Source organism: Taeniopygia guttata, chromosome 10 (assembly GCF_048771995.1).
Source record: "Taeniopygia guttata chromosome 10, bTaeGut7.mat, whole genome shotgun sequence".
NCBI lineage: Eukaryota > Metazoa > Chordata > Aves > Passeriformes > Estrildidae > Taeniopygia > Taeniopygia guttata.
This window is the reverse complement of record NC_133035.1, coordinates 8,014,977-8,041,822: the sequence shown is the minus strand read 5'-3', so window position 1 is coordinate 8,041,822 and position 26,846 is coordinate 8,014,977. Positions and strand designations below refer to the sequence as shown.

Below are 26,846 nucleotides of genomic sequence, written 5' to 3'. Positions count from 1 at the left end.
CCATCCAGCCACTTGAAAAGGTTACTCTTCTACTCCCCAAATCCAGCATCACAGGACAGTCAGAGATGCTAAGGAAGGGTACACAATGGACAGAGATGGAAGGATAGATCTAGATTGATAAAACTGAGGCTCACAGCTAGCATTCACTTCTCCCAGTCTTTTAAAAATCAGAAAATCTTGACAGAAGCATCCTTGCAGGTGCAGAGCTCACTGGACCCACCTGAGATCGTGCTGCCATGGGGAGCCAGTGAGAGCAGTGCTGGCTGGCAGCAGGACACTTCAAAGAGTTTGAGAGGTGGGTGGCAGCTGTGAATAATCTGCTCCTAAGAGGTCTCAAAAAGAAATTGAGCCTTTAATTTCAGAGTCTGTAGCTACAGTCTAAGAAAGATTTTCAGCTAGTACTGAGCAGGACTTGTTCAGTAAACACATTTGAAGATAGTGAGTGTATGTGATGATTCCATGTTTCATAAATGCTATGAAAAGGTTAGAAATACCTTGCTGAGAATACTCTGGCCATAACTTAACATGCCCATTACATAATAAAACACCACTTCTGCCTGAAATTGGCTGTATTCAATAGACCACAACCTGTTCTCTTCAAGAAGTCACTAATGTGCAACAGCAAAGCAGAAATCTTCACAGAAATCTTCGTGTGAAAGCAAGACACAGCCACTTTGGAGTATGCTTGTGGCTCAAAAGTATCACTCAAACTAAAGTAAAGCTAAAACTAAGGTGTTTCAGTAGGCTTTTCTTTCAAGAACTGAAAGCCAAGCCCCTACCTCTACCCTGTCCCCCAGCTCCAGAACTGCAGCACAAATTACCACTGCCCAAGCCTTCCACCGAGGCCCTGCTGTCTGCCAAACTACTCAGACAGTGTTTTGGCAAAATGCTGGCTTCAATTCCTGTCCTAGCACAGCTTTCTAGACCCTCAGGGAAGGCATAATTCAAAAGAAGCACTGATTAAGCAGGCTGAACTGCTCAACACAAAGCTTCCATTCAAAAAGCCTGCTGTTTTTCACTGAGTTGCCAATAATATTTATCTCACTGTTCAGATCAGAATCCCATAATACAGCATGAATTATAGTTAAATCCTGATACACAGCAAAGAGCCCTGAGATAAACAGCACAGCAAAACAGAATTTCTTACATTAATTGCTGTTATATAGGAAAATATGAGCAAGGAAAGCAAAAAGCAGCACAAGTCTAATGCCACAGTTTACCCATACCTTTGCTTTTAGTTATTCCCAGATGGAGGGAGGGCCCCAAGATGACTGTAGAGTAAAACCCCACCTGAAACCTGGCAGCTGGTGCCAACTTTTCATGCTGCAGGTGCCTTCCTAAAGAATTCTTCCATAACATTTCATGTACACAAAGCATCAAGTTTCACTTGAGCTGACCTCCAGTAACAGGCAATTCTCCACCTTAGAAGACTTCATTTAAAAGAATGGGTCTGTTTACAGCTAATAAATGGTTTAGCAGCAGTGAGGTTACAGAACAACCACCTCTATAACCCAAGTTCCAGAAAAAAATATACAAAGTTTTTCTATGAAAATAAATTGCCAGTCAGAATGTTCTAATTGATCCAAGCAGTGCAAGTTTCCTGTCGAAAACTGTGCCAGGGAAATGTGTATGCAGTTATCACATCACAGTGCACACAGAATGTGCTGGCTTGGTGAGACACTAAATAGAAATGTAGTATGCTTGGGAGGAACTCAAAAATCTCACACAAACTGCCAAACCAACTTCACAGAACAATCCTACACCATAACTGAGAAAGGCATCAAACCTCTGAAATGAAGAATGGAATATAAAGGGTAAGTAATGGGAAAGAATCTATTCAGCTATGCTCTTCTGAGCACAAGTCACAAGAAAATGGGAGTATTGTCCCACAAGAGTTTCTATATGAAAAGTCTCATTAAATAGGTGCTGGTGTTTCATCTTCTGCAAGACTGGCTTTGGCTTGCAGCATTTGGCTTGATTTTAAATCAGTGCATGTGATTTACTATAGAAGAAACTAAGAATCCAATAATGAGATTCCAGTAAAAACAAATGAAGTATGTGAAAAAAGAAAATCTCAGCACTAATCAGTACAGCTGCAGTGCCTATAGTCGAGCTCTACTAACCCACTCACTCCCAGAGAATTGCCTCACCAAGATTCCAGTTCTTCTGTTTATACCAATTACATCACAATGTATCAAAACAGATTTTTTTTAACAACTTTTATCCCTATAACACAGTGTTTAAACAAATTCAGAAGCAGGAATTACACCGTTTCTCAGTTATGAAGTAAAACATTTTAGACCAAATAAAAGTTACTCCTTTTACTCCTTCCCATTGTCTAGAGCTTATTTCTCTCCTTCTACTAGGATACTTCCAGATCTTTTTCCATTAACCGGTTTTAAGACTTTTTTTTAGGTCATTCTAAGTTTTCTAGAGTTTCAGAGTTTTTGTTGGTCTTCCCTTTGCTAGTTTTTCCCTTAAGGGAAAAAAAAAAATCATAGTTTCACTTTAATGTCAATGTTAGTGATATGCTTAAAGAAGCCCAGCTGAATTAGATTCCCAGTTTGTCTTTACCAGGCTTAATTACTATGGCTATTTTGTTTAAGATAGTGTTATAAATGAAAGACATGTTGGAAACATACAAATATACTAAAATCCAGCAAGAATATGGTGAGGGAAAGAGTGGCAGTACCAAATGCTCGCATATTGTTTTGCAGTGTACAAAAGAATTCCAACATTATCAAAATTTAATCCCCAAATAATTTAGGCTATTAGAAATCACTGCACTAAAATGTGCTAGAAATAGTTTCTGTAACACATTCAAAATGCACATGCAATGCAATAAATTGAAGTATTATATAACAGTAAATTGCAGTGAAGCAGCTACAACAACCAATCCATCCACACAGCACAGGAAAAACAAAAACAGTAAGCCAAGCACCAATGTTTACAAAATCCTTTTTCCCAGTTATCCTATATAAACTTTTCATACACTGGGGATGTCTATAAGGAAAGAGTAAGAGAATAAATTTATTGAACTATATTTAATTTCTCACTTCCCTGTCATAAACATAAGTCAGCTGGTGAAGATATGGAGGAGAAAAATCATCTTAAGACATTCTATGCTAGACATAAAATAAAACCCTGGGAAAGCCTTGTGACCTCCACAGAAGTGGAGAAGAATACTGTTTTCTGTTCTCTGAACAACTCCTCCTTGGTTATTTGCAGTCTACAAAAACTGGAGTTTTGGTTCATGATTAGAAAAATGCTGGTAAACACATGGCTAGAAAGGATGCTTGATTACAAAATCAATCATGCTTATAGTGGTATGGCATGACTTAGTCAGATGGGTACATATATTCAGAGTTTCTTCTAAAGGAGATACAAAACACAGTAATAACAGCCCACCTTCCTATTGCTTTTATGATAATGAATTTTATGATTCAAGTCATTACTATATGATTGAATAAGAAAAGTGAACTAGATATGGTCTCATGGCTCCTTGCTATTCATTTTTTTTTTTTTTTTGTAATTAAAAAGAGCAGCCTATGCAACACATGTTGCACCATGTTGAACACCATGTTCATGCCTTTTATCATCTCTTTAGCAAACATGATAACAAACATGTTGGTGCACAACGCAGTTAAAAACCCTGCCATTCTAAAGGACTGTTTTATTCAGTATAATTTATCTTTAAATGCTAATAGGAACACAGGAAAAAGCAGAGGGGAAAAAAGTTCAACATTTAAAAATACTGATTTACTTTGTTCAGTGTTTTAAATGTTATTTGCACAGCACACTTATTATCGGGGGTATAATTGTACCTTCCAACTGCAGAACAAGTTTTGACAAGTTTGCCACAGAAGACAATGTAGGCTGATGACTTGGGACCAGAACAGGCATCTTATGGTTTCAGACATTGCTCACTGCAGTCATTTTATTTATTTTGTTAATAAATTTACCCTGGTTTGTATTTAAGTCTGACTGATTTATTTAGGAAAAGCAATTACTAAATACATACCAAAAGAGCTGTAGTTTTGTAATTTAACGCCAAAGCCTGCATTACATATACCAAGTGTTTTCCCCAACTTTACTTTTCCTCTAGAACAGGAGGATGCAGCAAGGCTGAACTCTCAATATCAGACTATTCCAGGCAGCAACAGTGTTTCAAAACTCTGAGCAGCTGGCACAGTCAGATCAAGGAAAACAATGTAATAAATCTTCTGAAAATAAACAGAAAAGAGAAAGTGTTTACATACCTATGTTTAACAGCTGTGAATGGATCTGTAGTTTTCCAAATGTGCTTCAGTGACAAGTTTCCTGACACAGGTCAGATCTCTTGAATACCATAGTCATGCAAAAAGAGCCATTTCTCATCTACAGGAAGCATCAGCAGAGAGAAATAAAACCAAAAGAGAGTAGTTCAGACTAATAGCTCCAACATTCACAGGGCATGGGAAGCTGCCAGCCCCACACAACCACCCTCCCCACCTAATTACATTCAGCTGCTTGTCATGCGGTCTTGCTGACCGATCAAGTGATCTCTTTTCCCCCCTTTAAAAGTAAGCAAACTAGCTAACTAGATCTCCCTAAACCAGGTAATACACCTCCAGCCTTTGCATTAACTACTGACCCTCCTCCTTGTCTTAGGGAGAGGAAGTTGCAATGCGTGAGCACAACTTTTTCTAAGTATATGAAAAAAATAGAATACAGCAAACACAGTAGTCTACTATATTGAAATACAGCAAGCACCAAAGTTGCCCAGACTGGTTTTATTTCCCACCTTTTCAGACAGCAGAAAAAGTTACTGATTACAAAACTGGTAAAGGCACCAGAGAGAGACCATGTGAGCAGGAGCTTTTGTAGGCATCTGTGTCCAGTCCTTTCTGCTGAACCACTTCTGATGGCAACAAGCTCCAGGAACAGATCAGAGTGAGGATGTTGCCAGAAACTTTCTGAAACACAGATGCTAAACCTACAAGTTCCTGTCCCTGCTCAGTCCTAAGAGACACATGAGGACATTTTAAACATTTAAATAACTTCAAGGAAATAAAGCTACTGATTTAACATGTAAACCAACTCTTCAATGAGGCAGTTCACAAGGGCCTGTTAACACAGGCCCCCAAGAGTCAGCATTCACAGGTCTGCCCCAGTAGCAGCACCAGAGGCACTGACTGCATGGAGGGCCCTGCCCTGGGCCCCAGGGATGAGACAGGACCTTCACAGCCCCCTGCACCCCACGAGGCCTCGTCCCCTCTCAGACACCCCAACATTACACATGTCACAGGAGAGCACTGAAAGCTGTGGACAAAGCAAGTTTTGCACTCACTGAGTAAGATTTAGCTGATGTGAGCTTTTGCAGACAAATGTCCTTGCACAATCCTTTCTTGTCTCAGTTTCTTTCCTCAGGCTGCTTCAAGAGCAGCAAAGAAAGGAAATTAAGGTGGTGTCTCAGGCTAGTCTCCAATCTTATAATTTAAAAAGTGCTGCAGACAGGCTGCTACAAATATTTAACATATGGATTCATCTACTGGTAACAAAAACACCACAAGCTTCTTAACTCTCACTTGTTTCAGTGCTCAACTATCTTGCCTCTTTTCATGTGAATCAAGGCCATTTTTATTTTCATTGCCCTGGTGAACATCTAAGTTCTGTTACACAGAGCTGGAACACTTTTTCACGCCCTGCCTTAGCATTTTTCCAGCATTAACTAAAATCCATTTCTTTCACATTTAGTTACAGGTTTTAATTTTTAAAACTCTACCCATTCTTGGCTCAATCCAATCTTCTGAAAATTTCACCAGTTTTAGAGGAATATAAAAGACCCTTTTTTGCTCCCATATGCAATTAAAAAACAGAATTGTGTTGAATTTTCAGCAACATGCAAATTTTTAATCTTTTAACTGCTTGCTTCCCTGATCAATTCCAGCACATTTGCTTAACTGTGAAGAAATATTCAGACCACAAGCACACTAGTATGTCTGGTAACTGCTCCAGAGTGCAGAAGGAGGAACAGGATAAGAAGTGTTGACAGACAAAGTAGCAATTCTTCTGCCATGTTGCAAACAGCCCTGGGAGGTGACTACACACACTATGCACAAAATGTCTGGAAGTGTCAACCTCATCTCTCTCAATGTAAATGGAGTTCAAACTCTTCCATACAGTCAGATGTTTGCCATCTTTAATAGGAAAACAATTAATAAATAATCCCCAGACTTCAGTGTTTTATTTCAGGATGAAATGAGGCTGCTCAGCTTGTCTCTCACCAACTTGGTGTGAGGAACACCAGCTAATCCTTCCTTCCTCCCTACCAGGCAAGGCTTTTATCTGAAACAGTAAGAATTAGCCAGAAAGGTACAGCTGAAATAAAGCTTTCTTTTTGAGGGTGAAGTTATGTTGATTTCAAACTGGAGAGTTATAAACTGGGAGGACATCAGTGTTTGGTTATTTATAGTCTCTGTTTTTAAACAAACATGTTTGCAGCCTCTCAGCAAATGCTGCAGAGGCAGCTGAGGCAGCCCTGCTGTGTTGGCAGGAAGCAAACACAAACCAAGCAGCAACAGCTGGAACAGGAACCACTGCAGGCAGCCCAAGGTGAGCCTTCCTCCCACTGCTACCACAGTCCTAGGGGTTCTAAGAGCTTGGACAATTTCTTAGTTTATGTAGGGGATCAAAATTACTGAATCTGTGAAATGCAGTTTTGAAGCTCCAGCTCTACAAAGGAATACCCATCTGCTCAGTTATTCAATATTCCAAATGTTTTTACAAGTTTCATGAACAAGATGATCTGAATACATGGAATTTATGGTTTATTTGGAAAACTTTTCTATGATTTACAGGCCTAGGAATTTAGAAGAAAATCTGAGGAGTTAAACACAGTGAACAGTGTGGAGCATTCTTCAATACAAGCATCTGAATATTTGTCTTCACACACTCCACACCTTTGAGATAAGGTGCAGGTGTCAAATTGTCCTGTAGCAGATGTTTCTTCTGTAAGAAAAATGCTGGATTTTTACCTGCCTGCAGAAATAAAGACATCTGCCCCTGGAGAGAGGAATAGGAGAAGAATTGGTTCTAGCAACAGCCCATTTCAGCTAGTGCTACAGAACACATTTCCAAAGCCAAGAGCTGTGCCTAACATCAGTGCATCTGCCCCTGCTCTGCAGTAACATGCCAGTACTTCAGGACAGAACTAAAAGGACCTGAAAGGAGGAGATAAATTCCATATAAAGGATTTTTTTCTCTATCTTCAGCCTGAAGAGCTACAAATCTCATTTTAGATCAATGATCTTTATCTTCTTTAAAGGGTTGATGACTAAGTGAACTTTTTTAATTAAAAAACATAGTATCTTTACAGGAAGCTGCTGTACCCATTTAAAGGAACATGTGCACTACACCTACCTAAGAAAGGATTTTCAATGTTTTACAATCTTATATGAATACAGCTTTGAAAGTTGCTGTCATATTTCTATCCACACTTCAGCTTAATTGATATGTGTTTATTTTTGGCAGTACCTGATTCAACATGCTATTTGAAAGCCAGTCTCAGCAGAGCTGGGTTTTCTTTCCAGCAGAAGAAGACCCTGTTCACATCTTTTCTCAATCTACTTAATAGGGCAAGTGGTTCATCATTCTCCTTGCAAGCTGTCAACAGTGCCTTTTGCACTTTAACTCTGCTCTCAGGAGGAAAAATGGAAAGGTTAATTATGTGAACTATGTGACAGACAGAGAAGTCTGCTGCTTCTGAGCTACAGCAAAGTATTGCTTCTGCAGTGTATTGTTTGATCTTCCATGCAATAAAGCACATGAAACCAAATTAAACACCTGTGATGCCTATTTTTTTTCTATCATTTCTTAAAGCATGAACACCATTAACATGAGAGCTCCTTACTATTCCCACTTACTGAGCGACTCCCCAGTTTAACTAACCTGACTGGTTGATCTGCCTTCCTTCAGGGTGTGCAGGAGGAATGGGTGGGCTTGGAAAGGTGGTGATTCTGCAGTACATTACCAAAGTAGGTCTTTCAGTTCCATTGGCCCCATTCCACTCCCTGTGTGACTCCCAATTACTAAAAACGTTACTGCTCCCATTCTTCATGCTCCCACAGGATGCTAGGCTGAAGAAAAATTCCCTGAGGCTCAATACACCACACTTCAGATTATGAATGCAGTAACAACTTCTTGGAACAAAGCTCCAAATTTGCAATGCAAAAAACAAAGCTGAAATGAGGACATGCCTCTTAGCCTGGTTTCCTAAGGAAACAAAGCTCATTAGAGAGGGGCAGAGACATTGAATTTCTATGATTTTTACCGTTCCCCCCAGTATTTGAATTTGCTGATCAGCCTGAGCACTCCTTTACAGAGGAGATCTGAACTTCCTGAACACTTTGTGAAAAAATGGCAAAAAAATGGCAGACTGGATAAAGAGGAGAGTGGGACGTGTGCCTCCCCTGAAAGCTGGCAGTTAAGAGTTTCCAGTTCTGCAAGGGAAACCCACCAGCTGCCCAGGTTGTACCTGCTGCAGCACATACTGTGACAGTCATTCAATTTTACATTTACTTTCAAGCTGGATTTAAAATACACTATCTATTTTAAAAGCAAATTAAATTTAAGTGCATCTATTATTAAAAAGTGAATGGAATAAAACCAGTGGAGTTTCACCATATCAGCTGTTCAGATGTGGGGGAGGAGTTGTCTTCTGTTTCAAAACCTACTAAAAAGCATGATTCCACTTTTGCAGCATGCTCTTTTCACAGGCCTTCCAAAGCCTGCTCTGCAGCTCCTCCTGACACACAGCAGGATCTCAAGCCCTGTGGACTATAATCAAACTGACAATTCTAGAAAACTATCAGATAAAGATTTATATTCACCTCTTCCATTTCACAGATACTGAACATTTTAAAAGCTACTACTTTAAGAGCTCCAACTTGAGCCTATATTTATCCAATCTAAAATTATGAAAATTTTGCTACAAAATTCAGAAGAAATACAATCAAATCAGGCAGTACTATCTTCAAACTTGATTAACACCCTCTCTGTTCAGAGATGTCTATCCTGACACCATTCCAAGCAAAAATATGGAAAAATTAGGTATTAGTCAGACAGTTCATGCCCTGACAGAAAAGACTTGTCAAGCTGAATCAGTGTTAGAGGAGAAAGTCAGTGGAGCATGTGCAGTTACGTGCACAGGATCTGAAAGTGCTGCATGAGAAAAATCTGTTGGAAATCGATAATACCAGCAGGGCTAGAACTACCCTGATACCTGCATTTTGGGTCACATTCAGTCACACCTAAAGTTTGGTTTAGAACAAAACAAGTGGGGGTGGGGGAGGAGGAATTATGATTAGAATTTGCAATTGAAAAAAAATAAAAACCAAGCCACCATAAAAAGACCCCAATTATCCATTTTTTTGCTATAATCTGCATTCTGAATGTTATCTAGGTTTCCAAGCAGGTGTGGAAAGCACCAGCCACTGGCAAGAACTGTAGCAGCAAATCATCTCATGCAAACCTTGCATAAAACCATTTCACAGCACAAGCAGTCCCACAACTGTGAGCCTTGAGTGATACCCTGAAATTCTCAAAATGCACCACACTCCATGACAGTCACACAATTATCAGCAGAGACCTCCAGGAGTAAGGTAATTTCCCTCAGTAACTACCAATATAAAATACTATACTAGCAAGACTGGTGGAGACACAGGAGAAAAACAGAAGACTTGCATTTTTATTCAAAAAAGTGAATGAAGTTTTCTTTCCCCCCCCCCCACTATACATGCTTTATTAGTCCTTATCACCACTAGCAGCCTTCAGTCTAGTTCAAATATTCCCTTTCCCCAAAGATGTTACTGGAATGAATTGTTTTCTTCCTTTCAGCTCATAGAGCAGCCATTTTCCTTACAGTCTTTGAGTGATAAGGGAACCAAATAAAATATCCCACAGTTATGAAAATAATGAGCCAGGCCTTAAGAGTGAGACTGGGCTGACTCTGGACAACAGCACTTCTCCAGAGAACCTTCATCACCTTCTAATAACATAAACCTTATAAAAGTACTATAAAAATTGTTTTCAATTTTGCTTTACATTCTGCTGTTTCTAACTCAAACCTTGAAGGGGTTTACATACCTGAAAGCCTATCCTTTCCAGCTAAATAAACAGCTCTAATAAAAGGCATTGCTTCTACCCATGGAGCTCTCCTTACTTGAAAGTATCACTGAAGAGTCAGTTTTTATCTACTTTGCTATTTATTCCTTTGTCCTGTTATCACATTCTAAACCAATAGCAGTACACAGCTGCAAAACTGCAGTCACAAACTCCAAAATTAATTTGGACTCAGCTACTTGATTTGTGTAGCAGTGTTATTAAGCCTATCCAGTGTTGCATTTGCACATAAAATATTTCAGCAAGGTGTACTCCTTACAGTCCTTTCATTCACATATCACATTTACACAAAGAATTACTGCAGAAGTGTACAGTTATTTTCAAAATACTTTTTGCAAGTGCCCACAGATTGGACTTTTAATTTAAAAATACTGATTATCTATTAACCAACTTTTTTTGTCTGTTGCAAATGACAGATTTCTAGGAAAGTTGTATTCCTGCTAAATTTGTATCGTCACTGCTGCTTCCTGCCCCTTTGGTACCTTACTTCCTTCACATTGTCTTCCAGAAGTGCCTTTTTCTGACTCACTTGATTCTTACACATTTCTCATCAGTAAAAGTATCAGACATATAGAGAAAGAAAACAGCCATGGGAAATAGGAAAATATCACTGCACTGGTTTACACTTTGATGTTATCCTCAGAACCATAGAAGCAAGGACATTTGCCTGGGTTTTTTTTCCTCCTGTAGTCTAAAATACTGAAAAACTTGTTAGGTCAGCTCCAGAGTGCTGAAATGTGCCAGTATGTGAAAATAATTCCACTACCCAGGATATGCAAAACTGTCACACACCCCCAAAAGCATCCTTTGAAGCCACACCAACACCACAGGAATAAAGTATGCTGGCAATGTGTCATATTTTAATCTACATGCCATAAGGCATATTAGATTGGAAAATAAATCACAGGCACTGAGACTACTTATTACTCTAAATCAAAAGTAAATTCTGCTGTTCTTTGTATGATAATACAACAATGTAAGGGTGTTCCAGAAAAGAAAGTCAGGGCTAGGACTTATTCACAAAGCTCCACTGGAGATAAAAGGATCATTAAATCATTAAGTGATCTCAGCTGATTTAACATGGTTCAAGTTAGGCCTGCCTCCTGACAGGGATGCAGTTCTGACTAAGAAGAGGAAAAAAAGAAATTAGGAAAAGCCCCATAACCAGATGCTATATCCAGAGAAAGACTGATTGGGAATATATTTGTATAAATAGAAAAAAAGAAGTGTTTCTGCTAAAAAAGCCACCTTTTAGGTTAGAATTTATTGAACCATACTGTACTTAAACAACTTTTTCAGGCATGTTCAAAGCCAGTGCTGTAAACTCAAAGATTTTATCTGCAGCACTGAGTGATATCTACAAGACAACGGGAGCAAAAGAAAGTTCCAGAGCACTGTGTATGCCCAGCCCAGGAAAAGTTCACCTATAAGTATCTAAGTAACCCTCTGCAGGACCAACCACATGTGCAGAGTACAGTAATACAGCTTTAATACAGACAGGAATATTTGATTATTAATTATTTATAAATGTGAATTAATTATTTGCTGAGACATCAACAGGGAGAAGGAGTTCTCATTATTTATATTCCACCTCTAGTGCAAATTTTGCCTGTTTCTTCAGATTAAATTAAATTCTAACCATCTCTGTTGACTGTGACAGACTGATCTTAATAAAGGTGTTGATCTGCAAATCCAGGGTTACGCTGGAAAGTGACAGACCTATCACTGGCCATTTACTAGCACGGCAGATACCTGGCAGGAGCAGCACAACCAAGAATTCAGAGGCACACAGGGGTTACTGCACATAATAGTTGTTTCTGTAAATGTCAAACCCTACTTAAGAATTCTTTTATCTCACCTTATCTTCTCTTTAAAAGAAAAGGAAATGTGTAATCAAGTGATAAAATAATGTGTTCCCATGTTTAACGATAGTGATAAAACAAACGTACAGTCTGGTTTTAGACATCTGGTTGCTCATAAGAAATTTTGTTAAATGTGAAAATAAACCAGTGTAAGTTGTAGCACACCCTCTTTCCCAAACTCCTTTGTGCAAGAGATTAAGTAGATGTAAAATCAGAACCCTGAACGAGAAACACAGGAACATGCTGTTCTTTTTTCCATTCTTTTTAATCATGCTTTTGAGACACTTATTTAGCATTACAAATACCATTCCTACATTTACCTATCAACATTTGAAATGCATATTGCAGTATATGCTTTTCCCTGGCTGGAAAATACTTGGAACACTCGCAAAATTAGTAAAAGTCTGTGACAAGAAAGAAGGGCTGAGAGAAGATGTCTATGTCAGATTAAGTTTCCAAGAAAGGGCAGAATAGATTTCGTAGAGTTTCAAAGAAAAACCTGTAAGTGCAGCAACACATCACCTTGCAGAACTAACTCCAAACATGTGTGTGCTATCCTGATGAAAACCTCCTAAGCACCATCTATGAGGGAAGCATTAGGAGAATCATACAGTCAGAAAGCTCAAAATATTCCCGATACACGTCTAAGACATAAAAATTGAGTGGTTTCAACAGTTCTAAGCATGTCCCTTATACTTTCCTAGCACCATCAAAAATACCACTTATATATTAACATACTCCAGTTACTTACAGAGTTAGGAAAATCAATAGGTGTTTCTAATGGACTTAGTATTCTTTAGATCCAAGATCATCAAAGTGTAAGTTCAGCCCAAGCATTACAAATCAGGTGAAGGGCCTTCCCTCAGACAAACATGCAACGTTCAGAAAGGAGCAACAGGTCTGTTGATAGTCACATACAAGATTTGAGTCCTGGCTAGGCAGATGTAACATTATTATAGTTCTTTCATAACGGCTGACCATTTTAAAAACCTTTTAAAAATGTAAAGCAGGCATGCAATCCCTTCTCCTCGGCAGAAGAAGCGCGGGTCCGAGGCGGTGGGAGCCCGCAGCCGCAGCAGCAGCAGCGCGGGAAGGCCCGAGCGGGGCTGTTGCCGGCGCTCCGCAGCCGCCGTGAGGGGAAGCACCTGAGGGGCGGCTCAAAGGCCGAGCTGCGGGCGTCTCACACCGATCTCCCGAGCGAGACCCCTTTGTCAACGCCCGGCTCGCTGCTCCGGAGCCGCGGGGCGCCGGCACCCTGAGTTCCCCGCCCGAAACACCGTCCCGGGGCTCTGACCAAGCCCTCTGCCAGCCCAGCCACCTGTGCTCACTGCCCTGCTCGCCTCCCTGCCAGCCTACCTGCTCGCCTCCCGGCCGCCGGAGCTCCCGCAGCCGCGTCACGCCGCACCTGCCTTTTTTATTTTTTTTTTGGGGGCTCCGACCGTGTCTTTTCCGTCAAGGCAACATCACTTCCCGTACAGCCCGAGGTGGGGGCGGGCCGGGCGGCACCGCCCCGGCTTGTCCCGGCCCCGCCGCGGCCACCTGGGCGGGCTGAGCGCGGCCCGAGGGCAGCACCGCGCGGCGCTCCGCGGCATCGGCCGGGCTGGCGCTTCAGCCCTTCCCTCCTCACCTCTCCGAACGATCCGCGCCGTTTAGTAAGAATTCGTGAGAGGCAAAACAGGCTTTGCAGCGAAAATCCGCGGTGCCTGGTTAATGCACAGCACTGTGGGTTTAATGAGCTCTTCCTGCCGCCTGCTGGCTGCCTGCCTATCCCCGCAAGGGAAGCGTGCTCCGCACTCTCAGCAGCTTCCCAGTAAACGCTTTAAATCCAGCAGCCTCAAGAATTCAGCAAGCAGAGTCTTAAGCTCAGTTGCATCAATAACCCTTTCCACCTGCATCAGTTCAGACATCCTCTTTCTTGAGGCCCTCTTTTCAAATTCAACTGCCATCTTTATGGACAATTCCAGTCATTATATTTACAAAGGAAGTGCCTTCTAGACCTGACCTACACCTTTTCAAAATAACCTTTAAAATATTTAGTGGTACTGTAAAGGAAGCTGCTGGTGTCACTGCAGTAATGCAGAAATTAGTGGTAATTAGTAGCATTTCTTCATAGAATCAGGAAATGGTTTGGGTGGGAAGGGGCCTTAAAGACCATGTAGTTCCAACCCCCTGCCATGGCCAGGGACACCTTCCACTAGACCAGGCTGCTCAAAGCCCTGTCCAGCCTGGCCTTGGAGACTTCCAGGGATGGGGCAGCCACAGCTTCTCTGGGCAACCTCTCACTGTAAAAAAATTCTTCCCAATATCTAATCTAATCTAATCCTGCCCTCTTTCAGTTTAAAGCCACTGCCCATGTAATGTCATGTCCAAACTGCATTTACCGCGCTCAGCTGCACCTCCCAGTCCACCTTCTACTGCTATCCTCCCATCTCAGCTTCTATACCTCTGCCTCCAGATACAACATTGTTCCTAGCTTAAAATATAAAGACACACAGATAACTGGTTTCTTCCCCCATTCCGTCCAAACAAGATTCTGTGTTAAAACTAAAACCTGTCTTAAATTTGTCCCAAGATCTCCTGGGTTTGGTTTCTTTTTAGATGTATCGTGACATATCTACTGATTTAGTTTCCTCAAGTCTCAGATTCTGTACTGTCAGACTAATCCACACCTACTCCAAGAGCCATGCTTCCTTCCTGAGCTACACACTGAGGCTCTTCTCAAGGACAACCCATTTTCCAGGCAGATGTATGTATTCAGTATCTACTGTAGCCTCACTCTGTCAGGAATGAAATCTGTGTATAAGCACATGTGGTACGTGTGTTTATGTACATATGGCCAGGTCTGATTATAAACTAACGATACTGAAGTTGGGTGCAGTTCCCTTCTCAGCCATTTGCACAACTGCCTTCCCAACTGAGCTGCCGTATGAAGAACTGACATCATGAGAAACAGAGACAAATGGTATTTATCACTTGGAGGATCAAATCAGAGGCAATCCAACAAAACCCATGAAGCGTAACTACACAGCAGCAGCTTTCTTTTTCGATTTTCCTGATGTTAATTAAATTCAGAGGTGAAACAGCCCTTCAGACAGTCAGAATATCATCCATGATTCAACATTCACGTCCCGAAGCCTGGTTCCAAACACGCAGCTGCAGCAGGCGGGCGGCTCCAGCGCGGGGCCGGGCTGGGTGGGACGGCCCCGGCAGGTGACGGTGGCGCCGGCTCCGAGCGGCTCCATTGCCCCGACGGTCGGGGCGTGCGAGGGCCGGCTGCGAGGCGGTGCCCGGGAACGGCGCCGCACGCCGCCCTCAGGGCCTCTTCTCGGGCGCGGCGTCCGGCGGCGGCGCGGCGGGGCCGTGAGGGGCGGCGGGCGGCTGGAAGAGCGGCCCGTAGATGTAGAGCCCGCTGGCCACGCCGAGCGCCACGGCCACGGCCACGTGCTGCAGCGGCAGCCGGCCCCGCATGCCGGCAGGCGGCGCTGCCACGCTCACGGACACGCGTGGGGCGGGCGCGCACTGCGGCGCGGCCCCGGCTCGGCTTCGGCCCGCGGCCCCGGCGCCCTCACCTGAACGCGGGACGCGGCACAGCCCCGGCTTCCCCTGGCTGCAGGCACCGGACGGAAGTACCGGCGCTGTCCCGCCTCCCGCGGCCGCGCATGCCCCGGCGGCGGAGGCGGCCGGGGAGCTGCGGGCGCGGATGCCGGAGGCGGTGCGGCTCCGCAAGCGGCGGTCGGTGCTGTACAGCTCGGCCGGCGGGGCCGCCGCGCAGCGAGGCGCCGGTAAGCGGGGCCGGGCCGGGCCGGGAAGGGTAGGGCGGGAAGGGTAGGGCGGGAAGGGGGCGGTCCCCGAGGGGCCCGTGATGGACCAGCCTCGCCCCCGCAGGTGCAGCCGCGCCCGCGTCGCTGCTGGCGCTCGCCCTGGCGCTGCGGACGCTCAATTGCTTCCTCGTCCAGACCAGCTTCGTGCCGGACGAGTACTGGCAGTCGCTGGAGGTGGCTCATCGCATGGTCTTCAAATATCCTTCGCCTGCCGCGGCCCCCGCGCCCTCTCCTCGCTCCCCACCCCGCGGTGCCGTGGGCGGGGTGCTCGGGGACGGCTCTGCCCGCTCGGACACGGCTTTCCCCGGCAGTAAGGAGTTGGCTTGGCAGCAACAAACACCCTCTGCTCTGGCCCAAGGGGACAGAAGGTCTCCACCCGGATGGCTCGGGTGAAACTCTTCCTTGCAGTTGGTCATGGTCTGTCCTTAATATTTATAATTATGGTTACCTGACTTGGGAATGGACAAGTAGCTTAAGGGGCTACTCGTACCCACTGATCTTTGCAAGCATGTACAAAGCATTACAGCTGCTGGCTAAGGATAATGTCCAGCTGCTGGTGAGTATAATAAAAAATGTGCATCTGCTACTAAAATTCAATTCTAAAACATTGTATTTAAACACAGTGGTTTTTTTATCATTGTCCAAATAAAATGCAAAGCCTTGAGTCTGGCAATTAGAGATGTGTGAGCACAGACACCCCACTGACTTCTCACGGGGGCAGAACTCATTCATAGATCTCCAGTCACAACAGTGACGCCTGTAAGTGCAGAGGATTATTCTTGGTCTCCATCAATCTCTTGAATTTTCATACTGATTGTGTTTGCCACTACATCATAATTGCATGGTAGTTCAGTTTTCCAAAGTGTTTAGCAATGTATATTTGCACTCCACCCACAAGAACTAACAACAGCCCCTTTTGATTTCTATCTGAGATGTAAAGCAGATAATTTTACTTTCCATCTCTGAACACTTTCAATGAAGTTCAGACATTCTCTGTTTTGGCAGAAATACTATCCTTACCCAAGGCCCTTACTACTTCATTTTTTAAATCATAAGTTATAGAGAATATTCACCAATTCACTATTTTCATACTTGAACAGTCATTCACTAATTCAGTCCTCTCTTAAAATTTGGAATTTACCTTGTTTTGTTGCAAGTACAGTTTTCTCTCTGCTTACACAGATCTGGGTCCCTAGGCTTGCACAGGCAGTGCTGGCTGCTTTTGCTGATGTGAAGCTTTACTCATTAGTGCAACACCTTGAAAATTCAGAAACAGCAAAGTTCGTGGTGAGTCACAGCCTTTAAAAATTATGCATGTTAATAAACACTGGTTTTGCATTGTAAATAAGAGCAAAATTATTTGTCACACCTTGAAGAATTACCACCTTCATTTAGGGGAACTTCTTTTAATGTGTTCATAATTATTTTCAGTTCTTCTGCCAACTCTGTTCCTGGTTTACATGGTATTCCTGTACCAGAACTCTAACAAACACCATGGAGACTATTCTTAGCATTTTTGCTCTTTCCTACTATCCAATAAAAGGCTCCAAGATGGGGAACAGGTGAGAAACTTTCTCCTAACAGTACTGATAATTTTTTGTTTGGGATGACAACATCTAAGGCAACCAAAGCCCCCTCATTCATGCAGTATGTCTCATGGAAGTAGTACTCTAGTATTTCTTCTAAATATTTTTTAAGATTATGTTATAGCTGGTATGTAAAATTAGCTATTCCCCTCTTTCCTTTTGCAAAGTGATTTTAAACTTTAAAACACTGGAATATATAGTAACTTGGGAAAAGATAACAAAAGCTTTTGGGGGTGAGATGCAGGTGAATTTGTGGTCACAATTTTCTTTACCACTTGCTATTTTAAAGTCGGTACCTCTACTTAGTAACTCCATTGTTACAAAACAATTCTGGAGTTGCAGCTTTCTAAGCAAGAGATAGTATCTGTACTCAGAGAGTTGAAGTTACCTGCAGTATGAAAAACTTGGTCAGAGACATGAGAGTTGTTGAAATGTCACTGACTGCAAAATAATTGACCAGACCTTTTGATAAGCTGTTGGGTTTTTTATATTTCTTCTTTTTAGCTGTAAGTATTTAGCTTTGGTTGCACTTGCAATTGTTATTCGTCCCACTGCTGTTATCCTGTGGATTCCTTTGGTCTTCAGCCATTTTTTGCAAGAACAGAGAAAAACAGATCTTATCCTATACAACTGCATTCCAGTTGGGTAAGTTCTTTCTCAATTTAAACGGTGCATAGCTACATCTTAAGATTGGTTTTGCCACTGCAAAGGCAGATAAGCCAAAAAACCTGATATCATGTAAATATAAAAGAGAACAAATAGAGTCCTTTTGCAAAAGTTTAAGGATGGGGCATATTTCCTTTAAACTGTTGTATATGCTGCAGAAAAGCACCAGGCAAGATTTCATGATGGTGAGACATGAGCAGCATTCCAGCTTAATTTGTGATTGTGCCAAGGATACCAGGTGATGTCAAGTGGCCACTGTAAAATGGCCATGAGTATGGATAATCTCAAAGATACTAGGAACCAGAGTTTTGACAGCTGGAGAAGATACAAAAGCAATTCAGGCAATATCAGTGCAACAAACTTTCCATTTTTGCAGATTGGTCACAGTAGGAACCTCTTTAATAATTGACCGTGTGTTTTTTGGTGAGGTAAGCTGTTTTAAACTTGACTTATAAGAAGAAGGTTGGGGTTTAGTATTTTAGCATTGATGGATATTTCAGATTTCTCTGGCTTCTCTTGCTTCTGTGACAGTGTCTGGCCTATGATCTCTAAATATATCCTAAGCCACAAACCCTTGAACACTGATTTCTCAGGTACTTCAAATGATACTATGTAAAATCAGTATGCTCAGTCCTCAATAGTTATCAACAAACTACAAACTTACACACTTCCGTGATAATTGCTAAATATAAGAAGTCCGTGCTGAGTCTTAGTTACAAAAAAAAAAAAAAAAAAAAACAAAAAAAAAACCTGAAATAGGAGTTAAAATGTAATATATAGAGCATGATTGTGTAATTCAATGTAGCTGTTGGGTTTGACTTTGGATTTCTGTTTAACCCCCTCTGTCTCCCAGTGGGTACTGGTTCAGCTGAACTTCTTGAAATTCAACGTGCTGCAGAATTTGGGAACATTTTATGGCTCTCACCCTTGGCACTGGTACTTCACTCAGGGACTCCCAGTTGTCTTGGGTCCCCATCTGCCATTCTTTATTCACGGCTGTGCACTGGCACCAAGGAGGTTCCATGTCCTTCTGCTGGCAGTGATCTGGACAGTGCTGGTGTACAGGTAATCTCTCTTGGGTGGAACTGCTGCCTCTCACTGGTTGTGTTCTTTGCAAAGCTCCTGTCCTCTCCAGAACAAAGCAGTGTAGTATTCGGGTTAAGGGATAGAAAACTTGAAACTGTTCAAAACTCCAAGAAATGCAATCAGTTATAAAGCTGGTTCTAGAATTTTGTGTAAAAACTACTTCTTGTGTTGCCACCAACATTAATCTTTAAAATTGATTACACCTTTAAAGAATGAAATAATTCATAATGAAATTAAATTTTAAACATCCCAAATCCAACAATCACCCAGCAGGTGTTTAGACAAAAATAGAACTAGTTAGAAAACTGAGTACACTAGATGCCTGTTAATGAAAACATCATTTCATTTGGTTCTTTAATACATCTCCAGTAAGATGAGAGATTCTTAGACTTCTAAAATGTACTCCATTCACAAGTTTATATACAGCTCTTAGCTATCATAAGGCTGTATTCCTCACTGTAAGCTCAGAAGTATAAGAAAAGGTAAGATTCTTCTAAAGCATCAGAATTAACTGTAGATTAAACAAGAGAGACACTTTCAGACAAGAAAAAAATACAACAAGTAAATAAATACTAAGCAATAAATACTATCATAGTAATAGACTACAGCAAAACAGTACCAAGACCAGAAATGCAATTTCTTTCCAACTCAAAACTGGAAATAGCTCTTGGCTTTAGGACTTTTTTTACCTCCTTTAGTTTTTTAAGAACCCCTTTGAGTCCCAAGACATGAGTATTACAGTAATCCCCAAAAAAGCCCAAAAAGTTAGCATGGGAAATTGTGTATTTTTGTATTAGCAGGGGTGACTGTTAATTTGCTAGATACACATGGGTACTTGAATCTTAGCTTTTCATCCACACTATTTATTGTGTCTTATTACAGAAAACAGATTGGTGAAGTACTAAATTACATCTAGTTGTCAAAGAATCAGACCACTTAAGTGTAGGAATTTTTACCAGTGCTTGGTTTAAACCAACCAAATAATAAGTACATTTGAATTTAATTATATTCTTTAGAAGTGACAATTTGGATTTTTACTCTTAAGTGCTTCAATACCAAAAGCTTCTTAATACATGCACGGGCTCTTCCAATCCTCTGTGCTCTAAACCATTTTGTCAACAGAACTGAAGCATTTAACTTTCTTGTTGTACTACTGGATGTTTTATTACAGCACACTGAGCCATAAGGAATTCAGGTTCATCTATCCAGTACTGCCATTCTGCATGATATTTTGTGGTAAGCATTGGTTTCAAATGTCTTGCAACCTTACCTGGATATAATTTTTATCCATTTTCACCTTATTTGATCAAGAAGTCTTAGAATTAACCTAGCCCTTTCTTACAGCTAGTTAAAAAGAGAAAGAAAAAAGATGAGTGAGAGCAAGTGACTGTAGCACAGATAAAGAATCCTTAGGATGGCTAAAACTATTCCTGCAAAAAGACGACAGTTGTGTGCCTTTTCCAGTTATTAGCTCCTTCAAGCAAAGTGGGGAAAAGGGACAGTGATTGAAGATGGGAAAAAAAATGAAGGCATATGCTTTTCCAAGGCCAGAAGGCCAAAATTTAATAACAATAAAGGAATGCTGTAGTTTTCAGCATTTTGGAGAAAAAGAATACCACAGCCATGCACATGTAGTTACCATTTATTCTGGCTCTACATGGACTTGCATGAATCAGAACACATCAGTAAGTTGCCATATATCATTCACCCAAACCATTGAACGGACTGTTTTTCACTACAATAAATTATATTTAAAGAGACAAAGCACTGGTTTTGAAATTGTGTTTCTGTATTTCAGGAGACAGGTGTGGGCTTAAGATTTACTCTGTTAAATCCAAAAATTAAAAGTGCAAAGTGTTTGAAATTCAAAGCATTTGAATTTCCATTCAAGGGGTAAAGACTCAAAGAACAGTGTAGTAAAGTATCTCAAAGCAAAGTATTGTTATTGACTGAGTAATGGTTTGCCACTCTATTAAGGTACTTTCAAAAATGTGTGAATTGCTTATCTCCCAAACTTACTCAAATGTTTCTATAGGATATTCTTTGAAATACCTGAAAGCATGGAAGAAAACTGCAGCAAGTTTCCTACTGTTATCCAATTTAGTCCCAGCTCTGTACACAGGCTTGGTTCACCAGCGAGGCACTCTGGATGTTATGAGTCACATCCAGCAGCTCTGCAATCACTCTCAGCAGTCACAAGCTTTTGTCTTCATCCTGATGCCATGCCACTCTACTCCATTTTACAGGTATTAGAAGTGTTAACAGTGCACTACATTAAAATCCAAACTCTTTACCAGAAATCAAGATTTCTTTTTTCCAAGGCTTAATTGAGATATATAAATGTATACAGGAAGAGTTTTGATTTTCCATACAGTTAATACAGAGTGAATAGGGGACCTGAACCAAATGCTTATACCACAGAATAAAATTCAGCATCTAAGCTTTACTCATTTTTGTGAAATAGCTTTGTATGAGGATATGCAGTAAGTCTAATTACTTCACTAAGTATGTCACACTTCTTCATTATGGCAACATTTTTAGCAAAATTAAACACTAATTGTTATAATCAAAATGTATTAATTTTACTTCTAAAGTAGGCAGAAGTAAAATTTTACTAGGCAGTAAAGAACCGTCATTACAACAGTGACTTAGGTCATTGCAAAAGGTTTTCAGTAGATCTTGGCAAATAAACACTCAATGTTAATGCAGATATAAATAGTGAAGCTGATATGGAAAAGTACCTTTTTAAGAAATAGGTATTGTGCAAATGGTATTTTTATTAAGTTAAATGTATTTTCTGTTAACTGCTAACAACACTCCCAGCAGTTTGGAGATGAGTTTGCTTGCTCTACATTGCTTTCATATGAAGTATTGAAGGGAAGAAAATACTACCCTGAGGAAAAAAAAATAATTGATTTTTGCTTTGACTGAGGTGTCTTTTGAAGTGATGAGTCATTTCAAATCTCTGATTCTGGTCAGTTTATCATTAAATGTGTTTTTGTTTTTCTCCCTAGTCATGTTCACTGTCCTCTAAAAATGAGATTCCTTCAGTGTCCCCCAGACCTAAGTGGCAATGCAAGCTACATTGATGAAGCAGATGTGTTTTACTCTAACCCACTTGGCTGGCTGAATAAGGAGTTTTACAATGACACATTATTACCCAGTCACTTGATCCTCTTCAATGTGCTAGAAAAGGTATGGTAACAGCAAGATGAAACAAACTACTTCGGAGGATAAGTTACAAAATAAATTAGGGAAGAGTTATAGTTAAAATTTTTGAAAATTGTTATTCACAACTTTTTAAAACATAGCTTATATTAAAATTGACCCGTCTAGCCCATAATAAGATTATTGATATCATTCCACTGCTATATATTTAATGTTCATCTATTCCCTCTCCTCTGTGCAAATTCTACAGGCCACAAAGTAATGGAATTCTTTATGGAATTCTTCATGGAATTCTTCTCAATCCATGCTAAAACAAATGTGCCATCTGTTCCCAGAAACTGCACTTTTAAGTAAGCAACAATGAAACTAAAAACACCTTTAGTCACAGTACCTTTTAACCCCTCAAATCTTTTATGAAGTCCATGCACTCAAAGAACGGTGGCTGGTGAATATCTGCTCCAGACAGGATCAGGCAGGATAGGTGCTTCTTTTTCTAGCAGACTTTCCTAAAATAAAGGATAAAGCTTCCCAGGGACAGTTGAACTGATGGTTGTCAAGAAACTTTTGAACACTATTCTTATGCTCTCAGCTGTGTTTTCTTACTGTGGAAATTAATGTATGTTCATTTGCAGGAAATATCATCATTTCTAGCTTTATGGGACTATGAGAAAACAGCCACTGTATTTCATACTCATGTACCTCAAGGACGAGTTGGAAGCCACATCTCCATCTACAGGAGAAAAACTGAAATTAATTATCCCTGAAGATCAGTGGCTAGACCTCAGACCAGATCAGTTTTGCATAGCAGTAGCTATGCTTACACCTCATGGTGCAGAAAGGAGAAAGCAGGGAGCCTGAAACTGGGGAAGTCAATGGGAGGTCCCATGAGGCAGCCATGGCTGCCTGCAAACACAAAAACCTCCTGAAGGCAGCTTCAGTAGCAGTAGGGCAGGGTGGGGTTGCTGACCTACCTTACAACACTAGAAAGCATTGGGAAGACCAAAATTACCATATGAATACGTAAGCAATACAATACAGACAAAACTGGACTGTTTCTATAGAACTGTACAACTATGCTGAATTTCTTTTATAAATAAAGACGTTTACCCACAATGTCTCTTTTATTTTTCTTCTACAATATGCAGATATGCAAGACATTTCAAGTGTTTAAATCAGCACGCTGATTAGAATGCAGCACAGCAAATTCTTCACAATTCAACAGGCTCTTGAACCCCCCCAAAGACAGGAAGCAAATGTAAGGTTACAAAACACTAACAAATACATTACCACAATGTTGATCGATTTTTTGAAGGATGAGATGAAGTTAGTATATCAAACATTGGAGTTAGTAGTTGGTACATTTTGCATGGCTCAAGCTTTAACTACACTAATGGAATGCAATTAAGCTTTATTTTCATACACAGGTCATGGCATGCCTAGTTTCTGCAACAATACTGCTGGCACCCAAACTATGTTTACTTCGAAAGAACAGTTAAAGCAACGGTACAGAATATGCAAATCAGAAAGCCTGACTTCTGCCTGTTAACAAAAATGTGTAAAAATCAAATTATTCAGAAAAAAAAACCACTTGCATTTTGCTGCTTTGTTGAAAAACAATTAGTTTCCAGAGAGCATGTGAATTTTAATCTTAATTTTTACAATAAATTACTCAGTATTTTGGATCGAAGGGCAGTTGCCCCAATTCTATTTCAAGATTTGCCATGTGTCTTCCATTAGTGCGACCATGTTTATACCATTTACCTTCTCTTTTATTACGGTGTTGGTACTTCTGAGCTTGTTTTTCATGTCTGGAATTTTCAGTTTGTGTATAAGGTCTTTTAGGTCGACTGCAAGGAGTAAACAAAACCTTATTACTACTAAAAGCATTTTGTAACACAATTACATTTTCAAGTACAGCTTTTAACATGCTGAAGTTCACTGGAAATAAAATTAGTAGTAAATAGTCCTTTAGCTTGTAAGAAAAATGGGACAGGGATATGTTTAAATCATGAATAAGATGGTATATATAAAGAAATGCTTTCTGAAAATAAAAATGCAGCTGGTATCACAAGCTTCTGGATGACAGTATCAGTAAAAGAATGTGGAATTGTTTTGCTGCAAACTGAAATTCTCACAAATTAGGTATTTAATTTAAAAATAAAGTTCATTTGATAATAAATTAGAAAGATGGACTATAAATAAAATCATAAACCTTATGTGTTTGCCAAAACCACATTAACTGGGTAGCTGATAATAAGACAATCACCTTTATGGTTCAGCTTTCAATAGAAAAAAGTGGTACTTCACGTAATACTTAGTAACCCTAAAGCAGTTAATTGTTCAGACTTGCAGCTGCAGTAAAGTACATGAAATGATAAATAATACAAGTGTAAAGTTGTAAAGCCCTGAGAACACCTTTATATCCAGGAAAGGAATGCAGGAAACAATTAACACCAAGGACCATCGTGAGCAAGTCTGAACAAAACTCAGTCATGGTCAGGATCTAACTAAAGCCTGCTGTGTGATGAGCTCTGCTCTGGGCATACAGACTAACCCAGTGTCACCTCATCTACAGGAGAGTAGTGAAATGTATCTGCCAGAACAGGACTCGGAGACACCTCAAATATACTCAAAAACCTCATTCAGCAAACGACAAAAAGGAAGCCCCAGTTAATGCTCCAAGACAGTTCCTCATTTGATCAGATGGTCAATCAGAGCTGTTTGGTCTAAAGAAATCCTACTGGCAGTTACAGTTTTCTAAAGAACCCAGCAGAAACATCAGATTGTGCTATGCACACACACAGAATTTATATAAAGGTTCTATAGATCCACTTTATATAACATAATCTAATATTTCCACTAAGTTCTTCAGGAAGTCTTCTAGCATATGTGTGTGTGTATATGTATACACACACATACATACACATACCTGCTCAAAGACCATCCATCACAACAAGGACATTGGTTGTCTTTACAAAAAACACTTTGTGTTATCAAGTTCAGGAAACATGGAAACAAACCTGGGTCCATAGTGGGGTGAATTATCGTAGTGGAAGTAGTATCTGTAGACGTATTTGTCCAAATCCTCAAAAACCTTCTCATTATTACTTTGGTATTCCTTCATATCTTCCAGGTAATCCTTGACATCATTAACAAAATCAGTGAACAGCATCTGGTCGTGTATAAACAATCCATTATGAAAAAACTTATTGATGAAATTTTCTAGTTCTCTCCAGTGATGAAAGTTATGAACAACTTGCTGCAAATACTTTCTCATTAGCCGATTAAATTCATCCACCCTGATGGGATCCGAAACTCTGTTGAAGAGACTGATGAATTCCTGATGAGCACATTCAAAAATCCCAGAGCAGCCCTTCAGGGCAAACTGATGTTTTCTATTACACAAATGATCACTGAGACATTTCTGGGAATCTGAATCTTTTTCAAATGTTGTAAAATGATGTTTCCTTCCATTTCTGGATTCTTTTGGCATGTGAGGTCCCCTGTAATGCATGTGCTTCAGATTCTCGTAAGAGTTATGGTCTCGGTAAAAAGTTCGAGCTTTCTTGTTTGCCTCATATCTTTTATCGCTTGATGACTTCTCTTTTTCATCGAAGATGTTTTTTGTGGTATCTTTGAAGTGCCTGAATGTAGATTTTACAGAATCAGAGAATTTTTTCAAGTTTTCTTTCACTGCTTCTTTAGCCTGCTTAATCTTTTCTTTGTGGTGTCTTACAAACTCTTTTGTGGAATTTTTCATAGCATCGAAAGTTTCTTTAACTGAACCAAAAAATGTCTCCTTTGATTTCTTTCTACTCTTACTTTGCCCTTTAGCACCTTTCTTTTGTCCATTTTCATTAATTTCTTGTTTTTCAGATTGGTCTTTTGCTTCAACATACAGCTTCTCCCATAAGTCAGAGCGTTGCTGCTCAAAGTTTAGCTTTTTTTCTAGTTCTGCCAGTCTTCCTCGCAGAGTTTCTATTTCTTGATTTTCTCTTAATGTCTCATCATCATCATCATCAGTGCTGTCAGGTGTTTGACGAGAACTTAACTGTTCTAGTTCTTTTTTCAGAGCTTCTGTAACATGGCGTTCTTTGTCCAGTTCTCGCCTTAGCATCTGTGCCTCTGCAAAGAGTGTTTCCTTTTGCCTGAGAAAATTGCTGTTCCTTTGCTTTTCTTCTTCCAAATGCTCCCTTAGTTTCTGATTTTCTATTACAATAGATTCAGTGCTACTACCTTTATCTTCTAAGTTCCTAATTTGTTGTCTTAGCTTCCTTAATTCTTCCTGAAGTGAGGCCAAAGCTTTTTCTTCTTTCTCTAGAGATTCTCTTAGGTGCTGATTTTCTGCAGCAAGACTTTTTTTTTGAGAATCAGAGGATTTCTTATCCACCTCAGTAAAGGTCAAACATGTGGCAAGATCTCCCTTGAGTGACTAAAAGAAACAAAAATAAAACAAGTAGAAATACTACAATGAGAATTGTTACAATTTTAGCTAG

At 40.5% G+C, this 26,846-nt stretch overlaps 3 protein-coding genes across 9 annotated transcripts in view; 1 reads left to right on the top strand and 2 right to left on the bottom strand.

Moving 5' to 3' along the window:
* The window catches only part of RAB27A (RAB27A, member RAS oncogene family), a 31,588-nt gene extending 15,857 nt beyond the window's left edge, over positions 1-15,731 (bottom strand). Inside the window, exons 1-2 of one of the 4 annotated variants that reach the window (XM_032750243.3) lie at positions 15,593-15,730; positions 4,260-4,377 (exon numbers count right to left, since the gene is read on the bottom strand). The gene's annotated coding sequence lies outside the window, so the exon portion shown is untranslated. Of the gene's footprint in view, positions 1-4,259; positions 4,378-13,379; positions 14,825-15,592 lie in introns of those variants that run through there. The other 3 variants (XM_012578487.5, XM_012578499.5, XM_004176892.5) reach the window with 3 other exon arrangements.
* Positions 15,490-23,463, top strand: PIGB (phosphatidylinositol glycan anchor biosynthesis class B). The gene is made up of 12 exons (XM_030281133.3): positions 15,490-15,805; positions 15,909-16,041; positions 16,283-16,400; positions 17,027-17,131; positions 17,276-17,406; positions 17,935-18,075; positions 18,473-18,524; positions 18,950-19,161; positions 20,354-20,418; positions 21,218-21,428; positions 22,197-22,377; positions 22,983-23,463. Exons 1-12 carry the CDS (start codon positions 15,490-15,492, stop codon positions 23,112-23,114), a joined length of 1,797 nt encoding a protein of 598 aa, XP_030136993.3. The 3' UTR covers positions 23,115-23,463.
* Positions 20,807-26,846, bottom strand: part of CCPG1 (cell cycle progression 1) — a 23,318-nt gene continuing 17,278 nt past the window's right edge. For 3 of the 4 annotated variants that reach the window (XM_072933916.1, XM_072933920.1, XM_072933917.1), the window contains 2 exons: positions 25,371-26,782; positions 23,453-24,197 (listed from right to left, as the gene is read on the bottom strand). In XM_072933916.1, the coding sequence (XP_072790017.1) occupies positions 24,020-24,197; positions 25,371-26,782 (1,590 nt within the window). In that variant the 3' untranslated portion in view covers positions 23,453-24,019. Of the gene's footprint in view, positions 22,857-23,452; positions 24,198-25,370; positions 26,783-26,846 lie in introns of those variants that run through there. The other variant, XM_072933918.1, reaches the window with a different exon arrangement.

Coding starts and splice junctions, on each gene's coding strand:
- PIGB (XM_030281133.3), top strand. CDS start 15,490: ATGCCGGCAGGCGGCGCTGCCACGCTCACGGACACGCGTGGGGCGGGC. Junction 15,806..15,908: donor CGCCGCGCAGCGAGGCGCCG/GTAAGCGGGGCC, acceptor TCGCCCCCGCAG/GTGCAGCCGCGCCCGCGTCG. Junction 18,076..18,472: donor TACAACTGCATTCCAGTTGG/GTAAGTTCTTTC, acceptor CCATTTTTGCAG/ATTGGTCACAGTAGGAACCT.